Source organism: Nicotiana attenuata, unplaced genomic scaffold (genome assembly GCF_001879085.1).
Source record: "Nicotiana attenuata strain UT unplaced genomic scaffold, NIATTr2, whole genome shotgun sequence".
Taxonomy (NCBI): Eukaryota; Viridiplantae; Streptophyta; class Magnoliopsida; order Solanales; family Solanaceae; genus Nicotiana; species Nicotiana attenuata.
Genome location: NW_017670501.1, coordinates 461,363 through 479,656, shown reverse-complemented (window position 1 = coordinate 479,656; position 18,294 = coordinate 461,363). Strand labels below are relative to the sequence as shown.

General features: G+C 39.4%; 2 protein-coding genes across 2 annotated transcripts; both read right to left on the bottom strand.

Moving 5' to 3' along the window:
* Window positions 1-7,630: 7,630 nt before the first annotated feature.
* LOC109240276 (uncharacterized mitochondrial protein AtMg00810-like) lies at window positions 7,631-8,936 on the bottom strand. Its single transcript, XM_019406906.1, has 2 exons — window positions 8,784-8,936; window positions 7,631-8,452 (listed from the first exon to the last, which is right to left on the bottom strand). The coding sequence occupies exons 1-2, from the start codon at window positions 8,934-8,936 to the stop codon at window positions 7,631-7,633; spliced, it is 975 nt and encodes a 324-aa protein (XP_019262451.1).
* Window positions 8,937-13,895: 4,959 nt separating this feature from the next.
* Window positions 13,896-14,702, bottom strand: LOC109240284. Its single transcript, XM_019406912.1, has one exon. It carries the CDS (start codon window positions 14,615-14,617, stop codon window positions 13,991-13,993), a length of 627 nt encoding a protein of 208 aa, XP_019262457.1. The 5' UTR covers window positions 14,618-14,702; the 3' UTR covers window positions 13,896-13,990.
* Between the last annotated feature and the right edge of the window lie 3,592 nt (window positions 14,703-18,294).

Below are 18,294 nucleotides of genomic sequence, written 5' to 3'. Positions count from 1 at the left end.
TTTGCTTCAAGATAACAAAGCTGATCTTGATAGATATCTTGCGTTAGACTTCTATTTTCTTTTTTCTAAATAACTTCGGATTAGCTAATTGAACGCACCTCGACTAATTGTACCTGTTTTAATCCCTGCTATTGTGAATTAAACGTAGTGAATTGTTTGACCAAAAAAATTTAGACTTTTTATTGAACTAATTAAATAAGAAGATTTGAGGTAAATCCTAGCCAAAGATAATTTACCCTACATCTAAGATAGAAGATAAGAATAAGCAAACATAACTGAACATAAGATTTAACTATAACAATGATTGAATCCCGTTACGTAAGAAAAGGATGGTGATTTTATAACAAAGAATACATAGATAAAAAGGGTCAACGTTTTTGAACAAGGTTGACCCGGTACACTTTGATCTAGTGCAATTAATGATGGATATTGAGGGTCTAAGCTTCCTTTCTCCTTTCTCCTTGACGAGGAGCCAAAGATGAAGATCTTCCTTGATCTGTAAAGATATGTCTATATGTGTGTGTGAATTTTGTGTCAGCCCCCCTCTTTCTTAATTCTCTCACCTAGTATATATACTAGGTATTCTTCTTTACACAACGGTCATTAGCCAGAGTACCTCAGTCCTTTAACTGAAGTACAGACCGACCCTCTGAAATGTCGTGACGCCCAATTCACCGTACAAGCATTCTGAGTATAAGACCTCGGCCGTGGCCGAGGTGCTTGTCACTATAGCTTTGTACGAATACTACTTCGGCCCAAGTGACTTTGCCGTCCCTCTTTGCGTAGATTCTTGTTCGGTCAAATTTCGACCCATACAGTTAGTCCCTCCGCCTGTCGGGGTCGTCCTTGGGCGAGCTCAGTAGGTGGACCTTGCCAATTCGAAAGTTTAAGAAAACTGCGCGTTTTGGTTGACAGGGGAATACCCCATGGTGAGATAACGCTATGACATTTTGAAAACTGCACCGAACCGTTTCGTCAGTTCGAAATGTCATTAATTCGTCATGCGTCATTATGGCGCACCTTCTCTGTGTGTTGCATCATTTCCCGTGCCCTTTCCGTATTCAAAATGGTGGCGTTTGGTTTTCCTGCTCAGGGTATTTATATCCCTATAAATGGGGGAAACTCTTTCATTTTAATGTTGTGTTTCCCAATCGCTCAAGAGAGACTTTCGTAGCATTTCTTCTTCTCTCTCAGTTATTCACATTTCCCTTTCTATTGAAAGTTCTTGTTGCCGCTACCTTTTTCCTTTATCGTTACCGATTTTCGCGATCAGAGAAGAGATGGCTAGTGCATCCTCTGACCCAGAGAGAGTTGTTGCTGCCCTTGCGCCGGAAATTGATATGCCTCCACATGAAGAGGGTGTAGTTACGGTGGAAGTGATAAGTTTCTGACCGTGGATGAGGTGGTTCCTCGCCCAGGGAAAGCAAGGAATGACTTCAAGAGCCCTGCCGAGGATGATTTTGAACCTGTTATTTCTACGATGGATGCCACGGCGCTCACGGCGTTCAAAACCAAATGGGGGATCCCTGATCACATTAAGCTGGTTCCGGCGGGTCGTGACATAGTGCATATACACCGCCCAGGCAATTGCACGTTTTACGCATATCCATTTGTCATCGGATACACGATTCCCCTTCCTTCCTTGGTGGTTGACTTCTGTCGCTTCTACGAGGTATGTCTGGCTCAACTCTCTCCGTGCGTATACAAACTCTTCCTTATGCTTATCAAGTACGCGGAGCTAGCCGATCGGGGAATATCTCTACAACACATGCTTCACCTCTTCGCCCCCCATTTTTATAGGGGCACGATGATTTACCTTCGTCACCGAGAAACCAAAGGATTGGTGGTGAAGATGGATGACAAGCCCAATCGCCGCTTTTGTGAGAACTTCTTCTACGTCCGAACAGAGCACGTGGTGTCGAACCCCGCGCGGTTTCTTGAGGCGTGGAATTTCGCCTGTAGGTCTTCCTTTCCTTTTATTATATATTTTCTGAAAATGGTTGTTGGTCGTCTCCCTTTAGTGATCTCGCCAAGTTTTTTTTTTTTCGCAGCCGAGAGAGTACCTCCTCCGAAGGTTTCTAATATTCGCGAGTGGGTGAGCTCAATTCTGCCCCACACGATGGGGATTCGCGAATGGGCGCCTTTTCACGAGAGCTTTGGGCGTAAACCTTCTACTGGTGAATCGGCTTGTTTCGATCTTAGTTGCTTTGTTCTTTGCTCCATTTTTTTCTTTGCCTTATATCTTTGTTTGGTCGAATTTCTCATTGGCAGGTCGGAGAGGAGCGAGAAGGGCGAGGTCTCCTGTCCTTGCTTTTCGTCAGCTAGCTTCTTCTACCCGGCCCGTACCAATGATAGCCGTAGAGGAGGGCGTCTAAAGTCTAGCTATTCCGCAGACCACGTCCGAACCTGTTCGATCGGAGGCTGCTCTTCGGTCGGACATTCCGATTACCATAATCCATTCGGCAGACAAACCTTCTCATGGTGGTGGTGAAGAGGCCTCGTCAAAGAGGCGGTAGTTAATGACGGAGTGGGCGTCTTTGATTGAAACACCCTCAAGGGGCGACCCTGTTTCGGCGGTGCCTGAAGCCGGCGATAATGCCAGCCTGGGCGTGGAGACGATACCCATTTCGGGCATGGAAGAAGCTGTTGTGGCAGGGTGACATAGTTCGGAGGCCGCCGCGATTGTTCCGAGCGGTCCATCGACGTCTCGGCAGGCCCGCATCCCCTCTTCGGCTACTGAGAGGTTGAAGGGCGTAGTGGTACATGAGTATGAATCTGATTCAGATATCAATCCTGAGGACATGAGGATGTTCGAGGAAGGTTTTACCAGGGTCGATGTGAGGGTGGAAGGCCCTTCCCGTGTGCTCAAAATTCCGTCAGATTTTAACCTGTTGGAGGACATGGTGGACTTGGTGCCCCAACTTTACCTTCTGTGTTCCGCCGCCAAAAGTAGATCTCTTCGGGAGATCAGTAATTCCGGTTTGTCGTGTGGCGTGGCTGGGATAGCCTTGAGGGTGAGTTTTCTTTTGATATTTTCTTTGTTTTATGCCATTTACTTTCACTGATTCTTTCTTTTTTCCTCCTCGAACTTATATGCTAGAGATCAAGAGTGCTCGTCGGGCTGAGACGCGGGCCGATGTCTTTCTAAAAATGGCCACGAAGTACCGCCGGTATCACGATAGGTGTCGTGAGATGCACGCGTAGCTTAGGGCAGGCAGTAGTACTCAATCCCTCAAGGAGGAGTTGGAGATGAAGGACGAGGATCTGATGCGGTCTATCCGCAGATGTAGCGAGCTTGAGGGGCTGCTTAGGGCCAATGATGAGGAGCTCGAGGTGGGCAAAGGGGTTGAAGTGGAATGTGAGGATCTTCAGGCGAAGGTGTTATCCTTGCGAGCCGAGCTTGAGCAAAATGCCACTAGAGTCGCAATCTAAGTGCAGAGTGGACAGAGAAAGTGGCAGAGCTAGAAAAGAAGGTGGCCGAGTTGGAGAGGGCTGAGGGAGCCCAAGTGGCGGCTTTGGCGAGGGCAGCGGCGCTGGAAGACACTATCCGCGTCCTTAGGTCTGAGTGGGAAGCCGAGAGGGCGACGGCCACACTGAGGAAGGCAAGGCTCGAGGACAGGATCGGTAAGCTCGAGCGGGATGCCTCGAACCTAGGAGACCAAGTTGTGGCTCTCGAGGCCGAGAAGGCGCAGCTATTAGCTCAGGCCCCCCTTTGGAATCTGCCTCTGTTGCTTTGCCCCGCCATTTGTACGAGCTATGGGTCTATGCTGAGACCCAACAAGATGTAAATAAGGGTTTGTGGGCGACGGGGAGCGTGTCTGAGGCTGCTTTTGAAGAAGCTCGGATTAAGGCACGCAAGGCTCGTCTTGCCTACGGTTATGACCCTGTGACATCGGAGGCCGGTGGGGGTGCTGAGATTGAAGATGGGCTTTCTTATCATGACAACGCTGCCGAGGACGGTGGTGGAGATGAGGCCAAGTGAAGTTTTGGTAGCTTTTTGTACTTAGATTTTTTTTGTTTCTTTTCTTGTTGCTTGTTTTTTCTTTTTACGGGGGCACGTTTTCGGCCTTTTGTAAGACGCTGTCGTGTATGTATATATATCTGAATAAGATAGTTAGTTTGCCTTTGGTTGCATATCTCAGACTCTCTTTCTCATCCATTTTTTGAAAAGATCTTAAGATTTTCCCGTGATGAGCCCCTAATTTTTAGTTGGAATTCGGATGAGGTCGAATTTAGCTCACTGATTCAAATAAGGTCGGATCTCATCTCGTTAGTTCGAACGGGGTTGAACCTTACTTTGTCAGTTCGAGCGAGGTCGAATTTTATTATCTTGAACGAAAGTTGACATTTTTTGGCGATGGCCGGGAGCCGTAATGATGTAAATTCGAGCGAGGTCGAGTTGTAACCTGTAATGAGTTCGAGCGAGGTCAACTTATTAATTCGACGAGGTCAAATTTTACTTTAGCTTGGCGATGGCCTGGGGCCGTAAGGGTGTAAATTCGAGCGAGGTCGAGTTGTAACTCGTTATGAGTTCGAGCGAGGTCGAACTTCGGCTTATTGATTCGACGAGGTCGAATTATACTTTTGCTTGGCGATGGCCGGGGGCCGTAAGGGTGTAAATTCGAGCGAGGTCGACTTGTAACCCATTATGAGTTCGAGCGAGGTCAGACTTTGGCTTGTTAGTTCAACGAGGTTGAATTTTACTTTCGCTTGGCGATGGCCGGGGGCCGTAAGGGTGTAAATTCGAGCGAGGTCGACTTGTAACCCATTATGAGTTCGAGCGAGGTCAGACTTTGGCTTGTTAGTTCAACGAGGTCGAATTTTACTTTCACTTGGCGACGGCTGGGGGCCGTAATGGTGTAAATTCGAGCGAGGCCGAGTTATAACCCATTATGAGTTCGAGTGAGGTCGAACTTTGGCTGTTGATTCGACGAGGTCGAATTTTACTTTCGCTTGGCGGCGGCTGGTGTCCGTAAGGGTGTAAATTTGAGCGAGGTCGACTTGTATCCCGTTATGAGTTCGAGCGAGGTCGAACTTTGGTTGTTGATTTGACGAGGTCAAATTTTACTTTCGCTTGGCGATGTGCGAGCTCGGTGGAGTGGTAAGAATGTTGCATGTTGCCTTGCTTTTATTGGAGAATATTACTCATTGCTGCATCGCTTATGCATGCGTCGGGGTGAGTCCCAGTTTATCTTAATCTTGCTTTTATTGGAGAATATCATACGTCGATGTATAGTTTATGTATGCGTCGGGGTGAGTCCTAGTTTATCTAATCTTGCTTTTATTGGAGAATATCATGCGTCGCTGCATGGTTTATGTATGCGTCAGGGTGAGGCCTAGTCTATCTAGTCCATTCATTGCTCATCCTGGAGAGACCGTTGACGGGACGGCCGATGGACTTATTGCTTGGACTTCTGGGCACCTTGGGGCTCGATTAATTTGAACGAAATTCGGATGTGACTTGTAGTATGTAGTCGGCTGAATTGGTATAGCATTGCCATGGCGAGCACACGGGCAAGCTTTTCGTGTTCATGTCTTGCCAGTGTTGGGGGGACTGTACTTTCCATGGGCTCACCGCCCAATCCCAAGCTATGGATATTGTTTCTTAATGATGTCGGCTGGTTCTGAGTCATTTGTCTGTTATCTGTAGCATGGTATGGTGTGGGGGGTTTTGCTCGACCGTTGCCTGCGGGATGATATGGTGCGGAACGTTTTCCTGGTGTGTTGTTTTGGTGGCATTTGTTCCTTTTGCGCACCTGGGAGAATGATCTTGTTCCTATCACAATCCAAAAAGACAAATAACAAGCCAAACCCAAACGAAATTGTCTAGTACCTTGGCTTGCTTGGTTGGTGAGGGGAGAGGGGCATTATCAAATGACTCTTTTTACCTCGTACTCGGATGACGGCTTCAGATTTGATCTCAGCCTCATGCTTAGATTCGTCGTTAGTCTAGTACGGGCTTCTTATGGGCTGACAACTCACTTTGCCCGTTGGGGTCTCAAGTTCGAGTCCCAGTTCGGTCCCGTACCAGGTGCACAAAAGTAGGGGAAACATAAGTTATACTCCATCCATACAGGCAAGACAAGCTTGTTATTTCAAAGAATCACATAATATGCTGTCGTCTCTTCCTAAGAGACGGGGGGGAGGGGGGCAGTTTGCATGAAGTATAGATTGGTATCTAACGTTAATATAGCAGATAGGATTGCAGACGTACTCAGTGTGTAGCGGCCATAATCCTACTCTAACAACTCATACTCGCAACGTACCAAACCTATCGCTACAGCAAGACGTGGATTTTATATAGATATCAAACATAATTTTGATTTCATGCAAAGATCTGACCTTGGTTGGTTCGGTTATTTCGAAAGCTTGCCTACAAACTTCTCAAATTGGTGTTTGTAATAAGAGGGTGAGGCTACAACAACCGGGAAGTGGAACTCTGGTTGACTTTAGATCTAGAGAAAACTAAAATTTTTGCTAGAAAATCCCCACAGACAGCGTCAAATTGTTCGACCAAAAAGATTTGGACTTTTTATGGAACTAATTAAATAAGAAGATTTGAGCTAAATCCTAGCCAAATATAATTTACCCTAGATCTAAGATAGAAGATAAGAATAAGCAAACATAACTGAACATAAGATTTAACTATAACAATGATTGAATCCCATTATGTAAGAAAAGGATGGTGGTTTTCATAATATTAAATGATAACAAAGAATACATAGATAAAAAGGGTAACCGTTCAATAAGGTTGACCCCCAATACACTTTGATCTAGAGCAACTAATGATGGATATTGAGGATCTAAGCTTCCTTTCTCCTTGACGAGGAGCCAAAGATGAAGATCTTCCTTGATCTGTAAAGATATGTCTATATGTGTGTGTGAATTTTTTGTCAGCCCCCCCCCCCCCTCTTAATTCTCTCACCTAGGATATATACTAGGTATTCTGCTTTACACAACGGTCATTAGCCAGAGTACCTCAGTTCTTTAACTGAAGTACAAACCGACCCTCTGAAATGTCGTGACGCCCAATTCACCGTACAAGCATTCTGAGTACACGACCTCGGCCACGGCCGAGTTGCTTGTCACTATAGCTTTGTACGAATACGACTTCGGCCCAAGTGACTTTGTCGTCCCTCTTTGCGCAGATTCTTGTTCGGTCAGATTTCGACTCATACATGAATTTGTTTTACTTAATTCTTAGATTTTCTCCATTAATGTATAACTATTAATTCAACGTCCCACATGAGGACTTGCAATATCACTGGTTCCATAAAAACGTGCTCCAAAACTGTTAAGTAAGTAAGGGATGTAAATAGTTTGCTTCATCTCTGGTAAAAAGTAAAAATCTCAAGATATAATAATAGTCTAACACTAATTGGAATAATGACGATGACTAATTTATGGAAGAGGGACATCTGTTTATTCACAGTTTTAAATCATAGGAGAAATTTTCTTACGTTTCTTTCTGATAGAATATGGATTTGCATGAGCATTTCAAACCCTAAATTCTAGAGGATTCAGAGAATGAGTATTTAACAACTTAACTACCACTCACGTGTCTCTCACATGTGTGTGTATCGTCTAAAATACCCCTCTTGTAACTAACTTTAATCCTCAATACCGCCTCTCAAGCTGGAGGGTGGAAGATGGCTAATACAGCAAGCTTGAATATTAAGAAACAATATTGTGCAACAATTAATCCTCTATTTAGAAGGTCTGCTAATTGCAAAGAAGAAGAAACATAACATGGATGTATAAGCCCTGTCTTGATCTTCTCTCTTACAAAATGACAGTCTATCTCGATATGCTTTGTTCTCTCGTGAAATATTGGATTCCCAGCTATTTGTATTGCTACCTTGTTATTGCAGAATAGAGAAACAGGTTTAGACACATTGATCCCCAAGTCTTTCAACAGTCCTGTTAACCATGTGATCTCTGCAGTTGCAGCAGCCATGCTTCTGTACTCAGCTTCTGCTGAGCTCCTGCTCATTGTAGGTTGCTTCTTTGATTTCCATGATATCAAAGAATTACCTAGTTTCACAACATAACCTATCACAGATCTCCTTGTATTGAGGCATGATGCCCAATCTGAATCACAATATGCGCTGAGATGATCAATGGCTCCTGCTTCCATAAATAACCCCAGGCCTGGTGCTCCTTTGATATAACTCACCACTCTCAATGTTGCCTTCATGTGCGACTGTTTGGGCTTTTGCAATAATTGACTCAAAGTTTGAACTGCAAAACTTATGTCAGACTTGGTGATAGTTAGGTATAACAGCCTCTCTATCAATTTTTGATATGCTGAATTATCCTTTAACTCTGAATCTCCTGTCTTTCCAACACATGTATCATACTCCACAGTTGTCAATTTTTGATTAAACTTTATAGGAGTTGCAACTGGCTTTGCACCACTTAAGCCTGCTTCTGAAATTAACTCCAGAGCATACTGTCATTGATTGAGTAAGATCCCTTTTTTTGACCTTGAGACCTCAATTCCCAGAAAATATCTTAATTGGCCTAAGTCCTTAACTTTGAACTTGCTATGCAGAATTGTCTTAGCATCATTGACTAATTAAGGTGGAACATCTTCCAATAATCAGTAAATCATCCATATATACTAATATAATGACCATCTCTTGTCCTTGATGCTTTGTGAATAAGGAGTGATCAAATGCACTTTGTTTGTAACCACTCTGAACTAGTGCATCTGTGAGCTTTATGTTTTATTGTCTGGATGCTTGTTTGAGACCATAGAGAGATTTCATAAGCCTGCACACTTTCAACTCCCCCTGTTTATGAAATCCCTGAGGCAACTGCATATAAACCTCCTCATAGAGACCTTCTTGGAGGAAGGCATTGCTAACATCCATTTGATATAAAAGCCAGCCCTTGGCAGCAGCTATGCTGATAATGGTCCTGATCGTGACCATCTTTGCTACAGGGGAAAATGTGTCATGGTAGTCCAACCCTTGCTTCTGATTATATCCTTTTGCAACTAGCCTTGCCTTGTATATTTCTACCTCTCCATTTGCCTTATATTTAATTTTGTATACCTATTTTGACCCAATGGCCTGCTTCCCAACTAGTAAGTCCACTATCTCCCAAGTATTATTGTCCTCAAGGGCTTGATCTCCTGTTGCATAGCTGCAACCCATCTGCTATCATTGGAAGCCTGCTAATAATTACTAGGTTCAACTTCAACTGAGAAAGCCTGCAAATATGCTTGATAACCTGCTGTGAGATTAGCATAAGTCAGGGTGTTAGACAATAGATATAAGCAATGACCAGAAAACTTCTTAGTAGTTTAATAATCTTTTAGCCAAACTGGGGGATTTGAGGTTCTAGTGGTTTTCCTGGAACCTTGAGCATTAATATGTTCCAGCATGCTGGTGTCAGGAACAACAGTGATCTCTGGTTCAGTGTTAGGGATCAATTTAGCTGAGGTATCTTGCACTTCATGCTCAACGTCAACTACCTCTGTAGTTTGAGTTGTATGGTCAATCTCCAGTATTTTTACAGCAGGTGTACTGATATCTCCTATGACTGGAGTGGTGTCTGTAGGTTGAATATGAGCATCTGTGGCTGTGTGTGATCCTGTAAATCAATAGTAGGTGTAGTTAATGAGTAATCAGGTTGTAATGGCACAAATACTTGGGTAGGAAGATAGTATTCTAAAATGGTTGCATTTTCTCTTTAAGGAAAGATGTGTTCTCTAAAGCTGGCATCTCTGCTCACAAAGATAGCTTTAGTTCTAAGTCAAACAACCTATACCCTTTCTGAACTTCTGAGTACCCTATGAGGACAGATTTTCTTGCCCTCTTTGCAAACTTGTCTCCCTTTAGTAGATTGCTAGCAAAGCATAAACATCCAAACACCTTCAAGTGATCAGTAGAAGGTGCTTTATTTTATAAAATCTCATAAGGAGACTTTTCTTGTAATAGAAATTTAGGTCACTTGTTGATCAGATATACAATTGTTTTGATGCAATCTCCCCAGAACCTGCTAGGCACAGAACTCTGAAAGTTTAATGCTCTGGCTACTTCAAGTGTGTGCCTGTGTTTCCTTTCCACCACCCCATTCTGTTGGGGTGTGTAAAGACAACTGCTTTGATGCACAATGCCTAAAGATGCCAACAACTCATTACAGTTGGAATTAAAAAACTATTTCCCATTGTCAGATCTCAACACTTTCACATTCATGTCAAATTTAGTCTTTACCATTATAAGAAAATCTTTCAACACTGTTACAACTTCAGACTTTGACTGCAATAAGCACACGCAGGTATACCTACTAAAATTATCCACAATCGTAGGGAAATAATGTTTTCTATCATATGTAGGTAACTTGTGAGGAGCCCAAACATCAAGATGGATAAGCTGAAAAATACAGTCAGTTTTGCTGCTACTAAGAGGAAATTGCAATCTACTTTGCTTAGCTAAAGGACACACTTCACAGTTATGCTGCAAAGTATTTACTACTCCATCCATTTCAATTTAGATGAGGTAGTTTTGACTTGGCATGGAGTTTAAGAGAAAAAAGAAGACTTTTGAATCTTGTGATCTTAAAAGCTTAAGGGGTAAAAGCTTTGTGAGGTCATGATATTTGTGTGGTTATAAAAGCTTCTCATGAAGGGCAAAATGGGTAAAATGAAGAGTTTAAAGTTGAATTATTTCCAAATTTAGAAATGTGCCATTTATTTTGGAATAGACTAAAAAGGAAAGTACCTTATTTAATTTGAAACGGAGGGGGTACTTTATTCTCCAAGACAGAAATGTGCTTCATTGCTATTATTGATGGATGTCCTAATCTCATGTGCCAAAGATTGCATTCATCAGTCTCCTTGGTAACCATTACTACTACAGGCTTGTCTCTCTACTTGAGTACACAAAGTCCACAGTCCTCTCTACCAATCCCCATCACCTTCCCATTGTAAAGGCCCTGCAATACACAAACGTCAGGGAAGAACAGGGCATAACACCTCAACTCCTTGGTCAATTTGGAGACTGATAACAGATTAAACTTATAAAATCTGGAACATATAACACATCCTTTAGTTCATAGCCTCCTAGTATAGAAGCATTTCCTTTGTGTGTTACTGAATACTTGCTACCTGTTGGAACCTGCACTTTATGACTCATTTGTTGCTTAATATTCTCTAAGTTAGATAAAATCTCCTTATGACATGTAATATGATGAGATGCTCCTATATATATTATCCATTCACAAAAGAATTCAGTGGACAGTAATGTGGTTATACCTGCCATAAGTGTATGACCATCACCTGCAGGTATTTTGTTCAGAAGCTCTAACATCTGTTTGTACTGACTTTCAGTGAAAACTGTCCCGGTTGTTGGCCTTGAGAAGAACTTGTAGCCTCTACTGATATCATGTTTGCATAAGCTTTGTTTCCTTTGCTTGTTGTTTCTTCTTGCTTTTAAAGTCAGGAGGATACCTTATAATTTTATAACAGTTTTCTTTGAGGTGTCTTTTGTATCCACAATGCTCGCAAATTATCCTAATCTTCTTAGCCTTATATCCTTAATTATGTCATGCCATCATAGTCAAGGGCTCCCTATTTACTTCAAGCATACTTAGCTCACGTTGGCTTTTCTCTTGAATAACCAAAGCATAAGCCTGGTTTACAGTCAACACTGGTGTCTTAAGCAATATCTGACTTCTTACTTGACTATAGCTTTCATTAAGCCCAACTAAGAACTGCAGTAAACGTAGATTTTTAAATTGCTCAATGAAATGCCTAGTCTCTTCACAATCACAACCAGGTGTTGGAACTAGCAGGTCAATTTCATCCCAAAGGTCTTTCATTTTTGTATAGTATGATGTTACAGAGTCGGTACCCTGCTTTAATGATCCAATTTGTATCCATAGAAGATAAAAACATGTGAGATTAGATTTATCAAACCTCTATTTGAACTTATTCCATACTATTTTTGCATTTGATGCATAAATGATATTCGGCTGTAATTCTGCAGATACTGTGCGTCATATCCATAAAAGAACAACCGCGTTACATCTTTCCCATTGATTCGCCAAATTCTCCTTTGTAAGAGCTTTTCAAGCAGGTTCCTTCTATGAACCCTAGCTTGTTCTTCACCAAAAGTGTCATCCGCATCGATCTACTCCACAAACCATAATTTTCAGGTCCGGTGAGCTTGATATCATTCAATGCAACTCCAGGCGTATCTGTGGCTGCTAAAAACAGAGGATGATTGCGATCAATTTGAAGACTCGTCGTTTCTCCCATGGCCGATTGAATTGAAGTTTCTAACAGTGTTCGATGTTCAGATCTTGCAAATTTTCGTCACAATTGCAACAACCCGCTCTGATACCATGATAGAATCTGGATTTGCATGAGCAATTCAAACCCTAAATTCTAGAGGATTCAGAGAATAGAGAGGAAGAAGCAGAAAAATGATTTCATTTCATTCACTGTTACTGTGATTAACAGTATATAACAACGTAACTACCACTCACGTGTCTCTCACATGTGTGCGTCTATTGTCTAAAATACCCCTCTTATAACTAACTTTAATCCTCAATACTTTCTATATTAATTAGACTAGTTATTACAGATATTCTTTTAAATATGTCCAACGAACAGTTGGCTATATTAGAACTTGACTAAATAATGTCGTTATTCACTTGAAAAATAATACAAGATCAAATATGATGGAGAAGAAAGATTGGTGACAAAGAAGATACTTTTTTTTTACCTGATATTCGATATTTATATTAAAACATAGACTAATTCGTATTCGCATCACGTAAGACACATTAAATAGTGAAACACTTCTTACAAGATGTAGAATAATCCTATTTATCACATCACAATCCATGGTGGATGATAAGAACCACCAAGAATTTACATTGTTTTCCTTTCTTTATAATATTTCTGTTGAATAAGAGATTCTCACTATTATTAAAGGACCAAACATTAGAGAATTATTTAATCAAGGAAACAAACATATTTGTCATCATCCAAGCATAAAATAAATGAAAGGAAAAGAAAAACAGAGCAGAAAGATTAACTCTAATGGTTAAGAGAATATGTGGATAGTCATCTTAAGCCATATGGTAGTCATACTATTAAAACGTTCCTTTTCTCACCCAAAAAATAATGTTCCGTTTAGTAGGATAACCATATTCAATGAATTTCGAAGCTAATTACAGTGTTATTCCAGAAAGTAGGATACTATATTATTTAAATTTAAACTAAAACTGGAGGTGCAATTAAAAGAAGCATAGATCATCCAGGTAGGACTCCACTCACTAAATTCAAAATTTACATATAGGAAGAATATTCACATAATCAGATTATCAAAGAAAGCATGAAATTAAAAGAAAAGAAAAACAAATAAATCGGTACAGCTAATGACATAACCATGCATGAAAGTCGAGGAATCAGCTTAATTTGGATTACCTCATTTTCTTTCTTTTTTGATGTCCTGACATATGTTTTAAAACTTAAAACCTCACTAATTACAAGAAAGACAATAGAGAACTTAATATAACGATTTATTTATTTTTTTGATTAATTTCCCATTTTATAAAATTACTGGAGTAAAAGATAATTTTTACCTCTTTTATATTATACGTACAATTAGGTTGCCTAGCAAGTTTCTTTGGTATGAAAGTCATTTATGGGAAAATATTTTTTAGAAAATATATTTCATATTTGGTTAGTGATAGAAAATAGTATCCAAAAGTCATGTAATAATAAGAAATTCCTGTCGTACCAAATACACCTAATATAATTTACTCAGTAGCCTTAATTAAGCAACACTCCAGAAATGCAGCATAAAGGGATAATTAAACAACACAATTCTAAATTTAAAATAATAAAAAATTAATAAAATCCAGACAAAATTTTTTGTTCCTTTTGAACTAAATAAAAAAAAAGAATTTAAAACACTTAAAAAAGGCTCATTTTCTCATAAGAGATAGGTCAACAGTTGTGGGTGGGTTGTTATGTATGAACTGGCCTTATCGCCGGTACAGCTACACCTAACGAAAATAAACTAGCACACTTGCTTCCTCCTCCACTTCCACCGCCGCCGATCACTGGAGCACCACCACCATTCACCAATGTCGATTCTTTCTCCTCCGTCCGATCAACCTTCACCTGATTACTACCATCCGTTACAGCCACATCGCTATCATCACATACACAATCTTCATCATCATCGTCGGAACCCGAAACGTCATCGTTCAATGGGACGAGATTAAGCATTAATCGTCCATTAGTACGGTGAGCCTCGAAATACTCAAACCTTTTCACCTTCTCTTCTTTGATAATCAATCTGCCGTCAGGTGTATAATACCTCTTCATCACCCACGGCATTTGTGAAGTCGGCAAATTCTCCGTGTGCGCCAGCCACGGTATCGACGGCGGATATTCTCTCTCTACTTTCTCCTTCTGCTTCTCTCTCTTCATCGCCATTCTCACTTCTTCCCTTCTCTCAAAGCCGCCGCCACCGCCGCCGCTGAACCACTTATAGGGTTCCAAATTCAAATCAGATTTTAAATCAACATAGCTCTCAACACCAACATAATCAGCCAAACCTAGTGAATGTTCATTTTTTGATGACTGCATCGGAGAAAAAAGAGAAAAATCTAAAGGGTTTTTGGGGAAGAGGAGAATTTGGAGGTTTTTGATGTGATGAAGGTTTTTGCATGGCATGGGGTAATGGAGAATTTGAGGTGAAGAGAGGGGTGTGTATATATATATATAGGAGGTGAGGTGGGGTAGGGGGTGGAATATCGAGAAAAGAAGAATATATTGAAGAAAGGGAAAACTGAGTAAAGGAAAAAATATATTTTGGCAGTGACAGCTAATAGTTTGCTCATGAAATCTCCGGGGATTGGGCTATTCCTTTGGTTGGAAAGAAGTTATTTTGAGATTATTTATTTTATTTTTTTATGAAAATTAAAAAATATTATGATAATCATAGGATAATTAATTTCAGGATTAATTGTACCGTAATTTTCACCCAACCAAACATAAGATCAAACATGAGATGAACACTTCTTAAATTTAATGCAATTAATTATTCTTTATCCCTCGTACCAAAAGAATTTCTGGGGTTAACAGTGAATTTTGGAATTTTGGATAATCTATTATGGATTTTATCTTTTTGGCTATGGTAAAACTCTATCCCGGGATTTACTGAAGGTAATTAAACAATGTGACTATTTAAGTGCGAAGATAATGAAGCATGAGATTAATATGCCTATTTAAGATAATACAAAGGTACTAGTCTTGTTTAAAGAGGAGTTCGCCTATGGTAAAAGAAAAATACTCCTTACACCAAATGACACGTATTGTTATACTCCATGTAATGTTAGGGTAAATTTTACAAATAGTTATATAGCTATGACTTTTTTCCACCAAAGTCATATAACTTTGTTTTCACACAGAACAATCATAAAACTTTCACTAACACTCTGTTTGGATCATTGTTACCCATCATTTTATAATGTATTGTATTGTACTGTACTGTACCGTATTGTATCGTTTTGATGAATACAACGTTTCGATAGATTGTATCGTTTGCTGTTGTTAAACAATATTTTTATTGTTTGGTTTGACTGTAATGTATTGTACTGTACTGCTATATTTACTAAAATACCCTCAATTATTTTAAATACGATGCTTCTTATGAACTACTCATAAAAATAATTTATTTATTTGTCCTTCCGATCTTCCTCACAGGGAATCATCATTCTACCATAGTAACGAAAGCACCAAACTGGTTTCATACAAAAAAAAGAATTATAGCCCCATCAAAATAGAGAACAACGGACCTTCTGTTCCTGTAGTTTGGAATGGTAGAAGCCTAAGTAAATTATATATATAATTATAATTAGCAAAAAGTTTGCAAAGATTATAGATGAGATAAAAATACAGAAAAAAAGAGAGTGAAAACTAACCAAAAAAATAAACGGAAGAAGGACGGAGACAAAGTACGTAGTAGGGTGAAGTATAACATAAATAATAGGGTAAAGGGTAAAATTGAAATATAGAATAATTAGTGTGGGCGTAATTGGAAAGAGAAATACGGAACAATTCCACCACACCGATTTGGTTGTTTCATAAAATGGGGCTTTTCATTGTTCCGGAACAATGAATTTAACAATACAATACAATCAGTTTTATATAAACAATCAAAATAAACATTGTATCTGGGGTAACAATACAATACAATACGATGGGTAACAACCATCCAAACAATACGTAACTCACATAAAAATCATAGTGACCAAAAAACATAATTTTTCGGTAGTATTTTCCTATTTCACGTTTTTTTATTTTTTATTTTCAGTCTAATAAATAATGATACAACTGAAATAGGACAAATATATATTTTTAGCCGCTTCAAAAAATAATAGCCGATAAAATTTATATTTATGTATATATTATATATTTTTTGTTTAGCGAATGCAATTAGTTTTGGTCGACCAGTCATTTTTGTATCTTTTTCTTTAAAATAGGAATGACCCAACCCAACCCAACCCAATGCCCATATACATATATTAAAATAAGAGAATTTTTCATAAAGCACCATCTTTTAGGTCTAATTAGCCATTTATAGATACTTTTTGCTATATTACGTGTTATAGATACCTTTTATGTTTTTATACAATGTATTTCATATATTTAAGCTGTTGTATTCATTAATACAACCAAAAAATAACCTTATAATTTATAACAGTTTCTTTGAGGTTCTTTGTATCCACAGATGCTCGCAAATTATTCTAAATCTTCTTAGCCTTATATTTCCTTAATATTATGTCATGCCATCATAGTCAAGGGCTCCTTATTACTTCAAAGCATACTTAGGCTCACTGGCTTTTTCTTGAATAACCATAGTCATAAGCCTGTTTACAGTCAACACTGTGTCTTAAAGCAATATCTGACTCTTTTACTTGACTATAGCTTTGCATTAAGCCCAACTAAGAAAGCTGCACTGTAAACGTAGATTTTTAAATCTGCGCTAAATGAAATGCCTAAGTCCTTCAACAATCAACAACCAGGTGTTTGGAACTAGCGGTCAATTTCATCCCCAAAGGTCTTTCATTTTTGATAGTAGTATTGATGTTTACAGAGGTCGGTAACCGCCCGCCCGTGTTCGTTCTGCGCTGTCAATGATCCAATTTGTATCCATAGATGATAAAAACATGTGAGATTAGATTTATCAAACCTCTATTTGAAACTTATTCCATACTATTTTTTGCATTTGATGGCATGTAAATGATATTCGGCTGTAATCTGCAGATACTCGTTGCCGTCTGATCCATAAAAGAACAACCGCGTTTACATTTTCCCATTGATTCGCAAATTCTCCTTTGTAAGGAGCTTTTCAAAGCAGGTTCCTTCTAATGAACCATAGCTTGTTCTTCACCAAAAAGTGTCATCCGCATCGATCTACTCCACAACCATATTTTCAGGTCCGGTGAGCTTGAATTCATTCAATAGCAACTCCTAGGCGTTATCTGTGGCTGGCTAAAAAACAAGGATGATTGCGATCAATTTAAGACTCGTCCGTTTTCTCCCATGCCGATTGAATTGCAGTTTGCTAAACAGTGTTCGATGTTCAGAGATCTTGCAAATTTTCGTCACAATTGCAACAACCCGCTCTGATACCATTGATAGAATCTTGGATTTGCATGAGCAATTCAAACCCAAATTCTAGAGGATTCAGAGAATAGAGAGGAAGAAGCAGAAAGAATGATTTCATTTCATTCACTGTTTACTGTGATTAACAGTATTATAAACCGTAACTACCACTCACGTGTCTCATTCACATGTGTGAGTCTATTGTCTAAAATACCTCTCTATATAACTAACTTTAATCCCTCAATACTTTCTATATTAATTAGACTAGTTATTAACAGATTTCTTTTAAATATGTCCAACGAACAGTTGGCTATATTAGAACTTGAACTAAATAAATGTCGTTATTCACTGAAAAATATGATACAAGATCAATATGATGGAGAGAAGAAGATTGGTGACAAAGAAGATACTTTTTTCTTTTACCTGATATTCGATATTTATATTAAAACATAGACTAATTCGTATTCGCATCAACGTAAGACACATTAAATAGTGAAACACTTCTTACAAGATGTAAATAAATCCTATTTTATCACATCACAATCCATGGGTGATGATAAGAACCACAAGAAATTTACATTGTTTTCCTTTCTTATACATATTCTTCTGTTGAATAAGAGATTCTCCACTATTAATTAAAAGGACCAAACATT